General features: G+C 39.4%; 3 protein-coding genes across 5 annotated transcripts in view; 2 read left to right on the forward strand and 1 right to left on the reverse strand.

Moving 5' to 3' along the window:
- The window catches only part of bahd1 (bromo adjacent homology domain containing 1), a 43,667-nt gene extending 30,339 nt beyond the window's left edge, over positions 1-13,328 (forward strand). For both annotated transcript variants that reach the window (XM_077557824.1, XM_077557833.1), the window contains exons 3-7: positions 2,975-3,384; positions 5,313-5,472; positions 6,762-6,841; positions 6,941-7,032; positions 7,655-13,328. In XM_077557824.1, coding sequence (XP_077413950.1) covers positions 2,975-3,384; positions 5,313-5,472; positions 6,762-6,841; positions 6,941-7,032; positions 7,655-7,847 — 935 coding nt within the window. In that variant the 3' untranslated portion in view covers positions 7,848-13,328. The remainder of the gene's footprint in view (positions 1-2,974; positions 3,385-5,312; positions 5,473-6,761; positions 6,842-6,940; positions 7,033-7,654) is intronic.
- Positions 13,329-14,616: 1,288 nt separating this feature from the next.
- On the reverse strand, positions 14,617-16,581 carry ccdc32 (coiled-coil domain containing 32). The gene is made up of 4 exons (XM_077557867.1): positions 16,413-16,581; positions 16,073-16,327; positions 15,728-15,881; positions 14,617-15,608 (listed from the first exon to the last, which is right to left on the reverse strand). Exons 2-4 carry the CDS (start codon positions 16,314-16,316, stop codon positions 15,419-15,421), a joined length of 588 nt encoding a protein of 195 aa, XP_077413993.1. The 5' UTR covers positions 16,317-16,327; positions 16,413-16,581; the 3' UTR covers positions 14,617-15,418.
- Positions 15,676-20,283, forward strand: pcmtl (l-isoaspartyl protein carboxyl methyltransferase, like). Of its 2 annotated transcripts, none has more exons than XM_077557854.1 (9): positions 15,676-16,240; positions 16,896-17,050; positions 17,270-17,374; positions 17,472-17,503; positions 17,753-17,857; positions 17,954-18,074; positions 18,218-18,303; positions 18,605-18,774; positions 19,545-20,283. In XM_077557854.1, exons 2-9 carry the CDS (start codon positions 16,933-16,935, stop codon positions 19,555-19,557), a joined length of 750 nt encoding a protein of 249 aa, XP_077413980.1. In that variant the 5' UTR covers positions 15,676-16,240; positions 16,896-16,932; the 3' UTR covers positions 19,558-20,283. The 2 variants fall into 2 exon arrangements, with proteins under 2 accessions (XP_077413980.1, XP_077413971.1); XM_077557845.1 differs by lacking the exon at positions 15,676-16,240 and adding an exon at positions 16,482-16,687.
- Positions 20,284-20,453: the final 170 nt, after the last annotated feature.

Here is a 20,453-nt window from a genome sequence, read left to right on the forward strand (position 1 = left end):
TGTTGTCCTCTTCACCAACACACAAATACATAAAGGAAAAGATGCTTCACAGCGATACTCTTGCCGTGATATAACTGGCTCCCGCATTGTTATGTAGATGACGGCAGTTCTAACATGGAACTTGACAGGAATTTTTCCTTCAAGTCTTGGCCAAGCTCCAAATTGGACAACTCGCTGGAGTTTCCACAGCAGTACTTTTCTAAAAGGTGCACGTAGAAAAGAAAAGAAAAGAAAAACACTTGTGTAATCTTTGTAACGAAAATCATCTGAGTCATATTGGCTCCTAGGAAATGCCATGCTTGTTATTTTCTAAGGCACGGTAATATGACCTCAAATATTGAATTGGAGGAATCTTCCGAGACTGTTCCAATACAAATAAAAATGGGCCACTAGGTCCAATCGATTCCAATCATCTCAGCTTGCATTTGATGGTCTAAGAGTGTGAAGTCATATTAGAATGTGTTATCCAAAATTAGGGGGGAAAGCAGCTCTGCAAATAAATAAAAAAAATGGTGGGTGGGCGGGCAAAAAATCTTGAGTAGTTGAGCTAATCCTCTCCAGTGCTGACTCACTGCGTAAAAGTGTTACAAATTGTGAACAACTGGAGCTATTCTCCGGATGTGCTTCTTTGTTGTTCTTCCTTATCCTAATTACTTTTGTTTGCATGTGCCTTCTTCATTGTTTGGAGGTTTGCCTCAAACAATCCTGACAAAACAAAAACTAAACTCTGCGATAATAGTGGCCTGTTTATTCAGCTACATACTCTTATCTGGCGAAAATTTCTTATTAGGAGACAATCTCTCATTTGCATGACATGAATGCAAGACACTTTATTTGCTTTTGTGCTACTGTTTTTTCAGAGCACTAACATTAAACTTGGATGTCAAGTAGGGGGTCATAAAACATCATCCTGCGAGCCACAAATGGCCCCCGGGCCGTACGTTTTTGACCCCTGATTTAGCATGATATTGATTCTGTAACTTTGTAGCCCAAAAAAACACAGTACAGTACTAAAAACTGCCAGGAATATACAGGCGTCATTTAGCAAAGGTATAGAATTGACTTTTTCAACCAGTAGGGAAGAATAAGAGGTTTTGGGTTTGTGTTGACATGTAGCCCGAAGCTCGCTATAGAGTTGAAAAGTGACAGTGCTTATCCTCGGCTGCCGTTGTTCTGAAAGTCATGCGCGCCACATAAATATGCCATTGTAATGTTTGAAGCATTAATCTGCAGCAAAACCTTTTTCTTTTCTTTTTTTTTTTTTTACTTTGAGCAGTGCTGCTTCTGGGAGTGCACTCCAAAAAAAAGTGCTGGATGGTCAGCATTGTGTTAGCAGGTGATTGGCGAAACAAGCAAGCCATTTATTTACTATAGAACATCTTTGTATTTGGCTTGATCATTTCTCATCTGCCTTCAACCATGCTATGTTTTGTTGTCTGCTAGCATGGTGATGACATCACCGACAATTCACGTTATTATCTCTACTCTACTGTCTGAGACATATCTTGCTTTTTTTTTTTTTTTTTCACAATTTCAAACCATACGCTAGGTTTTCTGCCACTAAGGTCAACAACAAAATAAATACGTTTGTGCTCATGCTAATGTAGCCAAAAACGGTCCACACGTCCGACCAAACTGCGTTGTGTTCCGGCACATGAAATAAACAGGATATAGATTTGGATCCAGAGTTGGGATTTGTTTCTGCAAGTGTGAGAAAACAAAACAAATTAGGCAGCAATCTGTGTGATCCCTCGTCTATCACATGCCTCTTTGTAGGCCAGACGCCATCTGAAAATGCAAGTATATCCCCTATTCTTTCAAAATAAAAGCTCTAACGGATTAAAAACACAGGAAGTAAACAAAATAGTCATGACTGTTCAATAATAACCCACTTGAAATATAAAATGAAACAATTCAATGATTTAGGGGAAATTAATACATAGATTAAAAAAAATACAATAATTAACAATAGTCGTTTTTCTATCTGTTACACTAATGTGAGCATCCAACAAAACTCATTGCAGCTCTGCTTACATTTTGGCTTTGACATGAAAGCAGGGACCTCGGGGGGGGGGGGGGGGGGTGAATGTTTCTACACAACAATGCCCCTGCATGATTGTGTTTTAAACAGTCTAGTTTCACTCTTGAAAGTGTCTCTGGGTCTTTCTGGTTATTTCTTGGGCAGCAAAACTCGGGGCGGTTATCATGGAACCGGGTAGACGTTCAGAACAACGGGCCCATTTTGGGAAATACGCAGATTAGAAAAGATTTGTTAATTTCACAGGCACTCCAGAGACCCAACTAAAAGTAATTTTTTCACAATATGCCCCCTTACATGAAAACTGTAAATAACCCTTTAATAAGTGCACGGCAACTATGCACACTGTAGATTAGTATTGATTAAAACAATAGGATTACAGAAAGTTGAGTTGAGTACACGTTCACAAGTGCAGTGCGGTTATTAGGCGACTTTGCTCTAATCCAAATGCCAAGGCAGCATAATGTCACTTAAGTTAAGGGCCAGAAAAAACAAGTCTGCATTTCAATCTAAGCCACCCGGCAGTGAGCGGAAAAAGCCCGTTTGTTGCGAGTTAAACCGATAGTGTGTCAGCAGGTTACTGTTCTGATATGTGAACTAGATGGTGAATACACACAAAAACCAAATGTTGTCTTTCTGTGTGCATCAGCGCAACACAAGCTCACATGCACACTCTGTGGTTTACAGCAGGACGCTGGGAGGAATGAGACTGACGCTCATGATTTACTTTCTATCGGTGCTAAATCACAGGAGGAAACCACTTGTTACTCTCAGCGTGTTCTAAATAGCAAACAGTTCAACTCAACTCAGCAACTGAAATGGAAACTTGAACCCAACGCTTACTCAATGCATGTTTTTTTTCCCCATTTAGATTTTAGCATTGGATCTCATTGGACTGTGCAGGTGTACCTAACAAAGTGTCCATTCTTCCCTCAGACGACTACTCATCAACCCTCAACGACCACCACAGCCCGTCCTCCATCCCCGTCTGCCCCAGCCCGAGAATCCTCACCGGCTGCCCCGTTCCCGCAGTGCCTGCAGCCGGCCAATCAGTGCCCCCCGTTCAGACGCCCCTGTCCGACCCCGGCCAACCGCAGCCCCCGCTGCAGGTGGCCAAGGAGTGTCCGCAGAGCGCCAAGCCTCCCAGCGGGTCCCGGTCTGGCGCCCGCGGCACGGGCAGCATCAGCTCGCTTGTCTTCCCACTCAAGAAGGAAAAGAAGCAGAAGCTGAGCTCCGCCGGCGCCAGAGGGCAAGCGCTTGCCAAGCAGCCCAAGAACGGACGCCAAAAAAGCACCAACGGCTGGCGGCCCGTCGGCCTCCCCTTTGAAAAAGACGTTTTCTCTGTGGTACGTAGGCAGAAGTCTCGCTGCTACCTTGTAGCGCTGCCAACATGCATCATTTGTCTTGTTCCACATTCGCCCTTGGTCTGTTTGGATTTCTTTTTTATGTTTACCTTAAGACATTTAGATTTAACCCCTTCACACCTGCATTTTTTCTGCAGGGCATTTTTTTTTTATAACTGATTTTGACTTTTTTCCCAAATAAGAACATGGGAAAAAAATGGGGGTTATCTCATGTTGGTATTTGTTATAGTGGACGCCAGGATAGTATGGCTGGAAGCTTATATGTAACATTTTTAACATGAACATCATGCAAATCAGCTTGCAATTGTAATTGGTTAGCTAGGATCCAATCATGAACCATCATCCAAATGATGTGTTTTTATTGGTTTAGACACGCAAATATGTCGTGCCCACTGCAATCATCTATGGGTCCGAAGGGGTTTTACATAGATAATTAAAAGAGTTGGCCTGCCCCTGTATGAGCTGTTATTTTGAGCATTTTCCTCATATTCCTATTCCAATTTGTGTCTTGCGAAATCAGCTATTTTCCGATTATTTTTTTTTTTAACCTATCCTCCATTATTTGTTAAAAAACTCATCTTTTTGATGGTTTTGTTCGCTTTCAAAAACACCCTAAGATACCACAAGATAGCGCCAAAGTCTTGCCTCAGAGAAAACGAGTGCTTTGGTGCCGTCTTGTGACATCATAGGTAATTATAAACCTTTTTTGGGGTGTCAATGACTCAAGGCTACGCTCTGTCCCCTACTAATTACTGTACATGGAAAACCGCAAATATGGTTGACACTAAACACATAGCATTTTTTAATATCTTTAAAAAACTAAAATAAACGTGAGAGGGTTCACACAATATAGAAAAAATAATGAAGTATGCTTGTGCTTAACTCATTCACTCCCAACCATTTTCACTGAAGCAATCCCCTTCACTCCCGGCTGTTTTACTGGATTTTGAGTGATTTTGCAAGGCCTACAAAATATTGTGTTCTATTGCTATAAAAACATGGAACCCACGAAATGAAAGATTAGTCTTTTCTTTCATCAGGAAAAAAAGTATATTTCTATCTGTTTCCGTTTTGTAGCAATTAGTATTATAATGTAGCTAAGTTTCATTATTATTCCCAAATCTATTGCGAAATGTGAATAAATGAGCTTTTTTTCAACATGGCCCTGGTTGATCTCGTTTGCTCAAAATAATCTTTTAAGAGTAATATAAGAATCAGGCCTTTTGTAGACTTTGATCCAATACCAAACGTATCTCTGGGAAAGCGACATCACTTCTCTGTTTACAAAGAAAAGAACATTTTCTTCTGGGAAAAAATGTAGGAGGCTCTGTTATGTTCTGGGGTTGCTTTGCTACATCTGGCACAGGTTGTCTTCACTGTGCAATGAAATCTCAAGACTATTACGGCATTCCGGAGCAAAATGTGCTGTATCAGAAAGTTCGGCCTAAGCTGTATGTCATGGCTCCTTAAAAAGCACAAAGATAGTATCTCTTTGACTGCCAGCCGTTTTCAGAAAAGGGATGCCGTGGGTGCCAGCCGATTTAAGCATTTTGACTGATCTTTCAAGGTCCACAGAAAATTTTGTGTTTGGACAATGGAAACACTCATACTACCAAATGAAAGATTGGACTCTCATCTTTCATCAGAAAAAAAAGTTTGTTACTACCTTATTCCGTTTTTCAGTAATCAACAATAGAAAATGGTTAGTTTCACCCAAATGCTCTGTTTTGAAACAAACGTCTTTTAACGTCTTTGGCACTCCTCCGTAGGATTTTACTAAACGTTATTTAACGTTTTTGGCAGTCAAAGAGGTATTATAGCAACAAGCTATAAGGCGGCAATCAGATTATTTCTTCTCTGGTTGCCGAACAACTAAACTCAATGCTTTCTGCTATTTTGTATTCTCCCAGGGAGAGGAAGCTGTGGTGCCGAGGAAGTGTTTCCAGGGAGTGGAACGGGACGGAGAGCTGATTCGGGTCAGGGACACGGTTCTGCTGAAGTCTGGGCCGAGGAAAAAGTCTCTGCCTTATGTGGCAAAGATCTCAGCACTGTGGGAGGAGCCTGAGACAGGTAGCAGACATACTCTGATGGGAACTTCACAAGCAGGGTTATTATAGTTTTGGAAATTTCATTTTAGTTAGTTTTTATTTTGTTTTGGGTTTTGTTTTTTTAAATTTTGTTTAATTATTTACCAAGGTTCTATTAGGTTTTTTTTAATGCTTAGTTTTAGTTTTAATTCGTTTTGTTTCTTTTTTTATTGTATTACTTGTGCACAATATTTATTAAACACCATGGTAAAATGAAAAAAGTCACCAATTTTTGCAAATCAAGCATGCAAAATTGTCGCCCAGGAGCGACGTCATCTGACGGTGATTGTCTATTGGCTGCTGCTAGATGAGGTCACTTCCGTGTGACACACTTTCAAACGTCCTTAAACCGGTTAATATCGAAGTAAATATACTTAAAATCACATTCAAAAGCAAAAGCTCATGCATTAAGTTAGTTGCCTAAGACAAAAGTTTTATAAACATAAAATGTAGTTTCAGTCATTTTTGTTTTTTAAAAAGCATTTTCGTTTTTTTATTGTTTCATTACTGAATTAGTTTTTTTGTTAACTAAAATATAGGGCCGATTACCGGTGCCAATATTTGTCAAAATGCCAAACATCGGCATCGGCCTTTTTACGAATCTGAAGGCCGATAAAGCTGGTATCTCACTGAGCGGTGAATGCTTGCGAACGTAGCGGATTTCGGGTTTTCATCAGGATTTGTATGATGTTCACAGACAGTTTTTACTTGTCGCAAAAACATTTCAAGCATATTCAGACCATTTTTCACTGTCTGCGAAGATCTTTTGAAACCTTTTAACGAACCCTGACAAAAAAAACTAATTAGCTACATTCGCATGCATTTGTTGCTCAGTGAGACATAGGGAACTTTTCATTTATGGATTTTTTTTAAATTTCACACTCTATAAAAAAAATGATGCTGACACTGGGAACTCAATACACTTTTTATTTTATCTTATTTTAAATTAAGAAATTATGTTGAAATTTTGCAAAACTTTATTTACAGTAGAAAACTTGAGCTTGTGTGCTGATGACCCTGAAAGCTCTTTATGCTTGAATTATTTTTTTTTTTAAATAAGTTTTTAAAATTCTTGAATATAAATGAATATCGGCTTGAAATATCAGTTATCCACCTGCTTGACTACTAATAATCGGTATCGGCCTTGAAAAAAAAAACACATCGGTCTAGCACTACTAAAATAACCTTGTTCACAAGTTCGGGATATAAACCTTTTGTGAGTAACATATTACTTGCATGATTTTTTTTTGTTTTGTTTTGTTTCTTTCCCAGGTGAGCTGATGATGAGTTTGTTTTGGTACTACCGTCCAGAACACACACAAGGAGGGCGCGACCTTCATGTGCATTGTCAGGTGACGATCGCATTCTGCTGGTTTCCCAATAAAGTCAGAGATTGATAAATGAATGTCTATCATAGCTCACATACTGCCTTCATTTTCATTCATCTGTAGAATGAGATCTTCGCGTCCCGTCACCAAGATGTGAACAGCGTGGCCTGTATTGAAGACAAATGCTATGTCCTGACACTGGCACAGTATTGTCGGTGAGAAACACATTCATTTTATTTTCTACTGTTTGCGTATTTATCATATCACATACACATTATATACATTTATCCGTCCATCCACAACACAAAACAACATAAAACACTTCGTCATTCACTTCCAGCCATTTTCACTGAAGCAACCCCCTTTGCTCCCGGCTGTTTTATTGGATTTTGACTGATTTTGAAAGGTCCACAGAATATTCTGTTTTATTGCTATAAAAATGGAACATACCAAAAGAAAGATTCGAGTCTCTTCATTCATCATTCGTTTTGCAGCAATTAGCATTAGAATATAGCGAAGTTTCATCGTTATTCACAAACCTGTTGAAAACACTGGGGAAAAGAGCTTGTTGCAACATGGCCCTGGCTGATCTCTTATACTCTGTTGCCACCTCCTGGCCGTTTTTGTAATAACTACCATTGCTTTAAGCGACCCCTTCATGTCAGAAGCTGAATCAAAACTTTCAGTATGCTCCAGCATTAAAACAAAACAAAAATTTTTTATCTATTTTTTTAAACGTATAAATACGTTTTTGGGAGTGAAGGACAAAGTGTTAAAAAAAAACATTTTAATACGTTTTTGGTTATGAGTTAGTTGCCATTTGTTTCCCATTTCCAGATTTTGTGCCTTGGTAAAACGGCGAGGGGAGGGCGTCCCCGACAGCGCCGCCTCCCTCCTGGTCCCCCCCGTCGTCGGCCACGCCGCTCCAAGCCACCGCTGCGTGCCGGACGACGTGGACCCCGAGCTGGTGTTTTTCTGTCGCCACGTCTACGACTTCCGCTACGGACGCCTCCTCAAGAACCTGCAGTAGCGCCGGGCGAAGGGCAGGACGACATAGAGACGTGAGAGAAGGCGGTTGCATCCGCCTCTGCTTAAAATGAGCTCCGAGCCCCGCCGGCTGCCGAAGGGAGGCGCCTGAGGATGAAGGGAACGTGAGATTAGTTTCTCTTTGAAATTTTCACACCGACGCGACACACACTCGTGAAGTAAACGTTAAGGTCTGACACGTTGCATCGACGCGATAATGGCTGTCGGGGTGGTTTTTAATCATACGCGACTTCCTGTTTTGAGTGCGCTCTGCGCGCGACGTTCTCCTGCAGGTCTTAGAAATGTGCCATTTGCTGGATTTGAAGGAGCTTATACGTGACTAATGGAAGTATCCGCCTATCACTCGCACACAGACGCAACATAAGAGGCCTTTACTTCCGTCATTGCTCTTTAAAAAGAGATTCCTTACTGTGAATGTAGGACTTACCGTCATGCAATCAAACAAAGATCACACTTTGAGATGGAGAGGGAGAAGATGGCTGCCACTCAAATATCTTATCTGTGATCGTCTATGATAAGAAGTTCAAAATGTATCAGTTGACGTCTTCATTGGATGTTCGGCTCAGCTACGCGCTGTCACATATGATATATTTTGAAAATAGAATTGTTTCCTTAAAACGCAACACAAGAGTTTTCTATCTTCGAGAAGGCGGCCAGTGGAGAAACTCGGAGAAAGTATAAATGATGACTAAACCTAAAACTAAACAATGGACTTTAACAAATCACATGAATAATAGGTTGTTGACCTCGCAGTGTTAGTGGGTTATTCAAATTGTCCAAAAGTAGACTTTCAGGGCAACTTAGCTTAGCATTGAAAAAAAATCTATTTCATGCAAAATTGTCTAAAAATGGACTTGCAGGCTTATCATGGAAAATATGCTAACTTAGCTTAGCATCTGAAACCAAACCAAATTATATTTGCTGAAACTCGGAGAAAGTATAGATAATATTGACCAAACTTTAATGCCGTAATGACTCACATTATTAACTCATTTGCTCCCAAAAACGTTTTATTTTAAATGCTTTGAGTTTCCCAAAGACATATTTAGATGTTTTTTATATATTTTTTTATGCCAAGGGCATACAGAACACTTTGATGCAGCCTCTCAACTGCAAAGAACGGTTGAAGAAATGGTAGTTGTTACACAAGTGGCCAGCAGGTGGCAGCAGAGCAAAAGAGATCAACCAGGGCCATGTTGGAAAAAAAACTCTTATTAAAGCTCTTCTTTCTAAGTAGATTGGTGAATAATGATGAAAACTTGGCTATATTCTAATGCTAATTGCTGCAAAACGGAAGCAGATAGAAATATATTTGTTTTTATAGCAATAGAACACAATATTCTGTAGGCTTTGCAAGATCAGTCAAAATCCAGTAAAACAGCCCGGGAGCGAAGGGGGTTGCTTCAGTGAAAATGTCTGGGAGTGAATGAGTTAATAAGTCACTGGCACATTCAGCATCACTGTTTATTATGTTAAAAATTCCAACTCATCCAGTAACAGGGTTGTCGTAGCATAGCGGCCAAATGCTAACTTAGAATAACGCTGGTGGAAAAAGAAACCAGACAAAAGCTGTTTTGAATACTAAAGGTCAGAAAGTGGACTTGCACTGGTTTTTATGCTAATGCTAACTTATCTTAGGATCTCAAACTAAACCTAACAGCAAGTTAGAATGAAAAAAATAAAAATGAAATGAAGATTTCAGGACCAAAAGAGCAACACAATAGAAATAAAAGGTTAATGGAGATACCGATACTATGACTTAATGATAATGAATTCATAAATGTTATTGTAAAAAGTCAAAATCGTTAGAAAGTGGACCTACAGGGTTATCATAACAGTTATGTGTTAACTTCCACACACACATCCAAAACTGCAATCTGACATAAAATGGCTATATGCTGAAATGTTAACAAATAGTCATTAAATTAAATTAATAAATGTCTTCATTGGATGCTCAGCCACACAACAATGAGCGGAGTGTACTGGAAAAAGACAAAATCTTCAGAAAGTTTAGCAACAATAGGCTAACTCCGATTAGCATCACAAACTGAAAGCAGGCTCAACAAAAGTCCCTTCAAAGAAGCCATTGATGATTTATTGATCAAGTATTTTTTAAGTGCAGGTAGTTGCAAAAAGTGTTCATGTAAAAAAAGAAAAAAAAAAGTTTCATGTCACATTTTTTAAGTGAGCTCAGAAGAGATTTTCCCACTGTGTGGCGCACACGTGCACTCGAAAAAAGAAAAAAAGAAGAAGAAGAAAAAGTCCTTTTAAGTTGAGTTGTGAAAAATGCGGATTACGTATCTGCATCTTATCTTCGTGGACGTCCGACTGCAGACGGCGTCAATTAGACACTTAGTACAGACAGTATATTCGTATTCTCCAACGCGCCGAGTCAACATATATCCGGTAGACGCTCGGTAGCGTTTAGGTGACGTGATCGATGATTTATTCCTCTACCTTTGAGAGAAGATAACCTATTTATTTATTAGAGAGAGAGAGAAAAAAGTAATTTATTTTCTAGAGGTCATATTAAGAGAAGCCTTTTTTAGATGAGAGTAAATCTCAAGTTGCCTCCCCTTTTGTTGCTGCACTGTCCAACACACATTTGCAATATGTACACGACTCGACAAAAAGTTTGGGATGAAATTTCAGCATGAACCTAAAATGGAGGCGAACTCAACAGTGTTTCCGCACATTTTTGCACAACTTCATATTGAGATTTTTTTTTTTTAATTATGATTTTATTTAGGAAAAATAGCTCTATGATATTGGACTTAAATCTAAAGTAATGACATAACAGCTTTTGCCACATTTTGTGCTTCAATTCAATGGACATTGTGCTGTTCCTTTTTGGTGTTTTGCACCTTGGCCACCAGGGGGCAGTATAATCAAACAAACAAGCATACAGAAATGCTTGGAGCCGGTCAGAACTCCTGAGTAATATTAGATAATAAAGAATGATATGCCGGTTAGAGAACATTTTAGGTTCATCTTGAAATTTCAACCAAAAAGTTGAAAGTTTTTGTGAGTGTAGTCAGAGTGATTGATTGAGCTTGTTTGCCCGATTCGAGCCATTTCAATTTCATGTGGTGAATTACTCAAGTACACCTTTCCGAGGTATTTGCCCCGTCATCCTCCTCGCAGAAAAAAAAGGAAGAAGAAGAAGAAAGAGAAAGCTTTGGCCTCCTCTCAGATTTGAATTTAAGGCCGTGTGCTCTTCAGTTTGCTGCCTTATGGAACGTTCCAAGACATTTGTTTGCAAATTGCTTGACGCAGCTCACCTGTGGGATCTTGTCAAAAAGGGTTTTTGACATTTGGGATAAGGGACGCCCTAAATGTGTAGATTGACAGACTGCAAACGTAAATAGTTTGATCATTCCACATATTTCACACGAGGGCTTATTAAATTGTTTAAAATGTATAACTCTGGTGGACACACATACAAGGTGGGAAAAACATTTCTTTGGCTTTTTAATTTTGATATATACCAGTGAGCACAAATTAAAACATAGTTGCCAAGCATATATTGACAGTATTTTTTGTTTGTTTAACTCATTCGCTGCCATTGACAGCTGTAGACGTCAAAAATTCATTTGAACATTTTTTTTTCCATTTTTGTTAACAAGAGTATGAAAACCTAGATAATTTTTTTTTACATTTACAACAGATGTAAAATTTTTAATTAATCGTGAGTTAACTAGTGAAGTCATGCGATTAATTATGATTAAAAAATTTAATCGCCTGATGCCCCTATTTTTTAATAATCTTTTCTTTAAAAAAAAAAAAAGTTAATATACTTTTAAAAAGACTAATAAAAATTAGGGGCGTCAGGCGATTACAATTTTTAATCGTAATTAATCGCATGACTTCACTAGTTAACTCACGATTAATCCCAATTTTTATATCTGTTTTAATACAATAAAAAAAGTCGAGGTTTTCAAACTCTTGTTAACAAAAGTGGGGAAAAATGGTAAACTATAAAAATCGTTAAAAATATTTTTGGACATCTATAGCCGTCAATGGCAGTTAATGAGTTTTAACTCTTTGACTGCCAAAAACGTTAAATAACGTTTAGTAAAATCCTATGGAGGAGTGCCAAAGACGTTAAAAGACGTTTGTTTCAAAACAGAGGTGAAACTAACCATTTTCTATTGTTGATTACTGAAAAACGGAATAAGGTAGAAACAAACTTTTTTTTCTGATGAAAGATGAGAGTCCAATCTTTCATTTAGTAGTATGTGTGTTTCCATAGTCCAAACACATAATTTTCTATGGACCTTGAAAGATCAGTCAAAATGCTTAAAATCGGCTGGCACTGGGGACAACCCGTTTCTGAAAACGTCTGGCAGTCAAAGAGTTAATAACCCGCCCCCCAAAAAATAAATAAATCACCACTGATCTTGGAAAAGCATACTTTTTGTTGGAAGGATGTGAAGCAGCCTTTGATATATTATTATTCGACTCGTTCTCACAAATGTTTAGTAGGAAAGTGCAAAAAATTGTGTCTGTATTAATAATAATAGTAATTTTTATTACAGAAAATAATTTGCCTAACCCCCTTTGAAAATTTGACTTTTGTTATTTTTATTTTGAAAACAAATGTATATAGCCCCTCTTGATTTATTTAACCCCCCCCCCCCTTCCTCCAAAAAAAAACAACAATATTTTACCATTTATTTTGAGGTTAATGGTGCAGTTGGCTTGCACCGAGCTTGTATTTCCTTGAGGAGAATGGCCCATATTTTGGATATGATGAGGCACTGACTTTTTTTGGTATGATTTCCTACTAAATTACAGTGAGAACAATCAATTGATGTGATTTGATACGAATGATAAGCATATTAAGCAATGGATGGACGAAGTACGACTGCTTTGCTCAATCAATTGATGGAAATCCCACCGGGTGTTCTTACAGTACAGTAGAGTGCAGTATACATGCAGTATGGCCTTAGAAGTCGCTCAGCTCTCCTGATGAATCAACGTGTGATACTAGATGTCTTAATTGGTCCTCTGTGCCTGTTCCTGTAAACCCATATTTAATAAAAAATCTATATATATATATATATAAATATATATTCCAAGTGTTTTTCCATAAAGAGAAATGTGAGCCGTTACTGTTTATTTTTGATGTAACTTCCAAATGCCTTTTCTGTCATTTAAGTCAGATGACACTGGTCTCATGTTGAATTGCACCAAAAAAAAAGAGAGAGACAAAGGGGGGAAGTATAGAAATGTGAATTTCTGAATATCATTCCTCTTGAGTGTAGAAGAACGTTTAAAATCAAATAGCTACATGTTGGGGTTTTTCTGGTGTGAGCTGTTTTATGTTCATATTCTCTTGCATGGCATTTTGGAAGTATGTTGGAAATATTAATCACAGCACAGTTTATTTGTATTGATTGAAATGGACCTCTGTAATATAAGAAAAAATATTTAATTGTAATAAATAATATATGAGTTTAAAGTGCCTGTGTGTGTGTAATTTGTGTGTGGATGAAATTAATTTATGTATGGGTGGCCTAGTGGATTAAAGACATTACAATAATTTAGATAAGCCGTTAAAGCCAAGATGACTGTATTAATATCACTGTAGTAATAAATGTTGTCCACAAGAGGGCTCACTTTCACGCCTATGATCGTCCAACTCCACACGTGAACTACTTCACCATCACGGGGAAAAAATGTGGGTATGGTAACTTTAAAAATAAAATTAAAATGCATGCGTGTTGCTTAAATTGCCAGTTTTGAGAGGCAAATAAATGAGCCGCGTTCACACTGCAACCCCCACAGTGGGGCAAATACAGAGTCGTCCTACAGCTTTGGTTACCATAGCAACAGGGACAGCGCTATGGTCTTGCAAACGCCTTGCAAGTAAAGATGAAGTAAAACCATAATTTGTGTTCTTCTCTCTCTCTCTTTCACTCTCTCTGTGTATACATTTACTATTGTAAGATATATACTGTAAAATTAATCACAGTTTGAAAGTTAACTATGTGATTGTCAGGTCAATAGTGGTTAAATTAAAACATATTGCACAGCCGAGACGCCCTTCCACCGATGAGCGGGAGCGCGCGGTTGGGCGCAAGGGGTGCGGGTGCGAGTGTTAGCACGCGGCCAGCAGTGGCGGGAAACGGCGCTGATGTGCAAAACCCGGAAGTCCGTGGCATCTACCCCTATTAAAGTTCCTCAACTTCACAGCTTTGTTTCACTTGTTCTTAATCTTATTTCGAGGTCCCTGATTGGGCATTGGGGCTGTCATTTTCGTGTGCCTTCTTTGCGGGCATCGCTTGTGAACACGGAAGTAAGTTATGTTTCGGTTGACATTTAAGCGCAGCACATCTTACGCATTAAGTGCAAACACGGCAAATGTCACATCGATAAAAGCGTTTAGTCACTAACACTCCTTAACCTTTAGAACTGAGAATATTGTTCGTTGCATTTGGATGGAGGAATATAATTTTAATACTGTGTGATGATTGACGTGTAACAATTATGTCCATATAATGTCTCTTTACAATTTAACACATTTATTACAAAAGCAAATGAATAGGGAAATCTGGGGAAATTCTTACAAAGTGAGGAATATAGTTCCATTGTTTTTAATTTTCCTTACAGAAACTGACCACCTACAAAATGCATTGAATAGTATTTTAGGTGGACACACTAAAGACTTAAGTACTCGCGGTAATACTGGAAAATACAGCAGTGGTTTGAGATTCGTGTACCTTTACTAACGGGTTCATTAACCGTCGCTTGGTGTGTGTGTTATTTTATTTTTTTACACGCGCGTTACAAGAAAGGAATTTACATGTACTGTATTCACTTCCGACATTTACCACTAGATGGTGGCAGCGTACTTCACAACATCCATAAACCATCGTCACATTCGTTAACCTGCAGTTGAAGGACAGAATCAACAGGTGGCGGTGTTTCCCCATAAAGCTAGTTTGCCAACTGGCAATAAACTGTCCCACATAACAAGGACAGTCTTTAAAGTCATAAAATTGTGTTTCATTAAGTTTAACTGTGTTCAAAGTGTGCGGCAGGGGTTAAGCTATAAAGAATATTGTTTTTGCTGCATTTGTTTTTGGCCTATAATAATCGGGTCAGTCAACCAATTCAATTCACTTTCATAAATCAAGTACGATAAGAGCCCTTGCAAGGTTAACAACACATCAAAATGTCTGCATTTGTATATCAAATTAGAATACTGATGAAACCGTATTTTTTTTTTATTGAAAACATAGGTCAAACATCATTATGATGTGGGGTAAACATAAACACGTGGCGATTCATCTTTAAATGAATGCACTTTTGCATGAAGGTGAGCTTCTATTTTACATTGTTATACTGCAAGTGGCCCTTCATTAGAATTTCTAAAAGGTAGAGCATTCAATAAGACCCATATAGCATCACGAATAACTCCTGCGGTTAAAAAAAAAAAATACAAATAGCTAAGACAAATACAACAATGACCAACAAACAGGAGAGAGCAGCTTGATGACCTGCTCGAGCCATTTTTGGCATATTTGACTTGTTCTTGTTATTTCAGTGTCATTTCTCTGGACTATGAGCCTCTTCTTCCTCATTGTTGTGACACCCTTCCTCCGCATCTCCGTGTCCCGCCTGCTGGTCCACTTGGGCGGGCTCCTTGGTCTCAGACGGCCTGAGCAGATATTCCAGTTCCTCTGCGCTGATGGCCACTTTCTCTGGAACCAGCCACCTCTTGAAGTGTTCAACGGCACTGGGAAGAGTGGTACACAAGTGAACCAGATATGCGTGTGTGTATGTTATTCATGGGGCACAAAACTATTGCAATGATTTTTTTTTTTTTACTTGACTAGATGACTTGCGCCTTAATACCTTTCATCCATGTTGCTGCTTTGGAAGAGCTCAGATGCCTGAGCGTCATGCAGGAATCTATCCCAGCATTCCTTCTTGGCTTGAGACAAAGAGCGCAGCATGTCCCTGGAAGTGACGTCGCTGGACTGACCCTTGAGCTTCTTCAGGCGATTCTCTGAAGACAAAAAAAAAGAAAGAAAGAAAAACAAGTTGTGTTATATAAAGACTCATTGAATTAAATGTTCAAATGTTAGTGGATGCTCGAACCACTCTGAAAAAAATGTACATGTCTGTTTTCTGGGTAAAATTATTACATGTTTTAGTACAGTGATCCAGGATGTGGGTGAGTAAGCAAAAGAGTCGAACCTAAACTGGCAATGTAGGTCTCGGAATCTTCCATGGGTTCCCATTGAGCGCTGGAGAAAGAGGCTGTGTGTGCCCCGCTAGATTGGCCATTGCTTTGCCCTCCCACCGGCTGGAAAGAGTCGTGGAAGTCGCTGCTGTTTTCCGGCGAGGTCTGGACTTGTATCTGCGGTAGGCTGGGACCGCAAATTTGGGACCAGAGCTCCCCGCTGCTCTGAACCTCCTGTTTCTCGAAATCGTCGATCATTTTGTTGCAGTCTGTCACGCCAACATACGCCATAATCAGATAGATTGAGTAACGTTAAAGAGAGCACATCAACTGCAATGTGAACACGCGTCTTACCTGATTGTAAATATTTACTAGATCGCCTGTTTCGTCTGCTTGGTTATCTATTTTTGTTAACAAAAAGATGAGCTTTACAAGCTCACTGTCTCCATGATGTACTAGCTTCGATACACTTCCGTATTTCGTGACGTACGATTGGACATTGCGACCATCAATCAATTGTATTGTGATGCGATTGGATCACTCTGGCTTCTGTTCAAAGCGAGTCGTATGATTGGCTAGCCACCGGTCAACACGGAAGTCAGTCCGCGGTTCTGGTCACGGCCACTGAGGTAAACAAACGAAATGAAAACTTTGTAATGTCGTAAACGCATATTTGACTTTAACAATTTGGAATTTGACTTCAATCTTAGCTTTAATTTAATTCAAATAATTCATCGACGTTTGGGGTGACTGACAAACTAGACGTTTGCCATATAGGACAGAGACTCACTGGCAGTAATCGTATACCTCCCTGGGTTTTGTGTGTCCTTTGTCCAGGTCCATGATGTCAGTGCAGTTAGATATGTTGTAGGAGATGCGAGCTGCTTTGCGTCTGGCTTTAGTGGCGGTCCCGATGGGAGTGCTGCTGTCCCGGACTATGGCGTGGATGTCCAGTGGCAAAACGCATCAGGAGCTCATCACCAGGCTGAGAGGTAAGTAAATTCTCTCTCTATAATGGCTGATTATAACAAATGTAGAATTTGACTTATTTATGTTTTTAATAAAGGACAGGGCAACTATCTTTGTACAAAAACCAAAAAGTTATTTTTTCCATCATCATCTGAAATGCAGCCTGTTTTGGCTGTTCATCCTGACGAAAGCTAGTCAGCTCATAAATCACCATAATCTCATAATGTCGTTTATTTTTTCAGACCACGGCGTGATCCGCAGCGACAGAGTGTTCAATGCAATGCTAGCCACAGACAGAGGGATCTACTCCAGGGATTATCCATATGCAGACTCTCCTCAGTCCATAGGTCTTCGTTTCAGGCTTTTCTTTGCAAACGCACCAACATATTTCAGTTTTCCATACACGTGTGTTTGGCGAAAGTGACCGTGTGTTTCCCATCACAGGCTTCAGAGCCACCATCAGTGCACCGCACATGGTAAGTGTTTGAATTAAGTCCTACATTTGATTGCCACATCATCAGATACACTTGGATGAGATGTTTATACTGGAATGTATAACATTTCCTTTTGAACACTGCTGTTTTTAAATCATGTTTACTGTGTTGTTGTTTTTTCTGTCCTATCTTCTCACATTGAAAATGAGAGCTTCCACTGATCTTTTGAGATGTAAATAAAGATTCAAAATGGAATTAAATCATCCCCCAAATGCCCTCTGATTCTGACAGCATGCCCATGCCTTGGAGCTATTGAGCGACAAACTTACAGAAGGGGCATCAGCCTTGGATGTGGGCTCAGGAAGTGGTTATCTCACAGCCTGCTTTGCAAGAATGGTAAATGTCATCATCAGGTCAGAGTGTTTCTGCGTAGTGTGGACGCTTCACTTATTTGCTTCCCTCAGCAGCTGCCTTCCTCTCTCCTGTGCGCAGGCAGGAAGCAGCGGGAGAGTGGTGGGAGTTGAGCACATCGACGAACTGGTTCAAAGTTCAATCAGAAACGTCCAAGCTGACGACCCGGAACTGATTGCCTCTGGACGCATCAGACTCGTGGGTGAGTTAATCCAGACGACAACACTCCATTCCGTGGTGCCAGCCTCTCGTCCTCCTAAGTGCAGTGTGAAAAGGGCTCGGGGAGGGACGCCGGTTTAAAAGAAGGATGTGAAACAAGCCATCTATGCCTGCATGTGTCCACAGTGGGAGACGGAAGGCTCGGGTTCCCCCAGGGAGCCCCTTATGATGCCATTCATGTCGGTGCAGCTGCGGCGACTGTTCCTAAGGCCGTATGTATGCATTTTAAAAGCATGTCAATGTAACCCTATAACCTCGCAAGTCAAATGAATTTGGAGTTAGTTATTTTGTGTCCTGTGATTGGCTAAGAACCAGTTTAGGGTTTTCCCCGCCTCGTCCAAAATCAGCTGGGGTAGGCTTCAGCTCAATCGCCATTATAATGACACTGGAAACTCTTTTTATAGCCGTTAAAATTATTATTATTTTTTTTAATGTGTTTAACTTCAGAGGTTCCACTTTATTCAAGGGGGAAAAAAAAGATTTTCTTGAATTCTCTGCCCTCCTGCTGTAAAGCTCCTGGAACAGCTGAAGCCTGGCGGGCGCTTGGTGCTTCCAGTCGGCCCTGACGGTGGCAGTCAGGTGCTGGAGCAGTACGACCGTCAGAGTGACGGCACCTTCGTCCAAAGAGGTTTGATGGGAGTGGTTTACGTCCCTCTGACAGACAAAAGACGACAGTGGCCAGGGTATGTTGCTGCAACGCTACGTTCACCCACACGAGTTTAATGGGGATAGTGGACATAAAATGTCTACACACCCCAGTTCAAATATCACTTTTTTAAAATTAAAAACAACTCGATAAAAAAAAAAAGATTGGTGGGGGGGAATAAAAATAAACAACTGTGAATGTGGCTGTGTTCAAAATTAATTAACAAATCGCATTTAAACTTATGTTAAATAAGAATCACACACACCTGCCACCATTTGACATTTGTATCATAGCAAAATAAATCTGAAGCCGCAGAGGGAGATTCCTAGATAAGGCAATAATGATTCATGAGGTCAAACCCCTTTTCCATTGCTTGTAAGTTTAATTTTCATGAACTGAACTTATAGTGTCAAAAACAAACAAAAACATGTTTTTGTTGATCTCCACGTGGGAAATCCCCAACATACAAGTGAGAATTCCCTTTTGGTCATTTTGTATTTATTTTTTAATAATACTACTTCCTTATGAGCTGAAATTAGGCCAGGAATCCACAGGATTTTCCATAACAATCTTACTAAAGTTCCCCAAATGGCCTCTAATTGGTCTATTGCCAGTAGCATAATGCTAGTTTAGCGTCGCCATAGGCGCACAGATCAACTCGTGTTGTATCTACCTATTCATATCAGTGGCAGTTATTTGACATCACAGAAAGCTGTTATTTGAACAGGGGTGTGTAGACTTTTATTATCCACTGTATGTGTACTATGTTGAGCGAAATAACCTTGTTTCTTTCTTTTGTTTTCTCAGAGGCGAGCTCTGACTGGGGTGGGGGTGGGGGGGTCCCCTACGCCTGCAGGAAGTGGAGTTGGTGCTGCATGTCTTCAATTCTTTGCTGGCTTTCCCAGAATTATATCTTCCCTTTTTTTTTTTTTTTTGCTCAAGTGTCACCTAACGCGACGTGCACAAGGTGCATCTTGCTCAGTTTTCCTCACCTCACTGTCTTCCTAGAGCATAATAAATAAAAGTGTGAACATTTGGCATAAAAATGGTGCCACTTTAGTATTAATGAAGGAATTAACTGATTTTAACCAGTGGTTATTTTTAACTTTGCTCTTCAAGTGTGTGTGTGTGTTTTTTTTTTTTAATGAACGCATGTGGGAAAGTCAAAGTTTTGGTTTGAACCTACTTGTAAGCTTTTTGGAATTTTAAATCCAGTCAAAAGTAAGGGAAAACAGACACACATATATATGCAAGCATGGTAAAAACTATACAATAGTTTAAAAAAAAAGCATTTCTTTATATTTCTATTTTATGATGTTACTTTGTAGAACAGGTGCAGGTTATCACAAGAGTATGGCTGATATTTTAATTGATAAGACTTTGTGCAATAGGTTACATAAGCTATGACTGGTCAATAAATTATATATAATACTGCTCATGAAGAGAAGGGGAAATTGACACCTTTTTGTTACTACAGGGTATAATTTTGTTACCCTTGCTGTGACTAAGTGTAAAATTTGATCATTAAATGTTACTACACAATGTATTTGTGGCTTAGTTTCAAATGTGTGCTGTGAAACTTAATTTTGCTCCCTAATGTTATTTTCAAATATACTGATAAATTTGTAAGCGAGGCTTGAATGTACTGTGAAACTATTAATAAGGGAGCAATCTATTTAATTATATTTATGCATTCATATTTTGTTCAATTACATA

Source organism: Vanacampus margaritifer, chromosome 1 (genome assembly GCF_051991255.1).
Source record: "Vanacampus margaritifer isolate UIUO_Vmar chromosome 1, RoL_Vmar_1.0, whole genome shotgun sequence".
NCBI classification, from domain to species: Eukaryota; Metazoa; Chordata; class Actinopteri; order Syngnathiformes; family Syngnathidae; genus Vanacampus; species Vanacampus margaritifer.

Excerpts from the sequence above, each read along its gene's own strand:
- ccdc32 (XM_077557867.1), bottom strand. The coding sequence starts at position 16,316 with ATGATCGACGATTTCGAGAAACAGGAGGTTCAGAGCAGCGGGGAGCTC. Across the intron at positions 15,882-16,072 it reads GACCTACATTGCCAGTTTAG|AGAATCGCCTGAAGAAGCTC; the intron begins GTTCGACTCTTT and ends TTTTGTCTTCAG. Across the intron at positions 15,609-15,727 it reads AGCAGCAACATGGATGAAAG|TGCCGTTGAACACTTCAAGA; the intron begins GTATTAAGGCGC and ends CACTCTTCCCAG.
- pcmtl (XM_077557854.1), top strand. The coding sequence starts at position 16,933 with ATGCGAGCTGCTTTGCGTCTGGCTTTAGTGGCGGTCCCGATGGGAGTG. Across the intron at positions 17,858-17,953 it reads CAGCCTGCTTTGCAAGAATG|GCAGGAAGCAGCGGGAGAGT; the intron begins GTAAATGTCATC and ends TCCTGTGCGCAG. Across the intron at positions 18,304-18,604 it reads CGGCGACTGTTCCTAAGGCC|CTCCTGGAACAGCTGAAGCC; the intron begins GTATGTATGCAT and ends CCTGCTGTAAAG.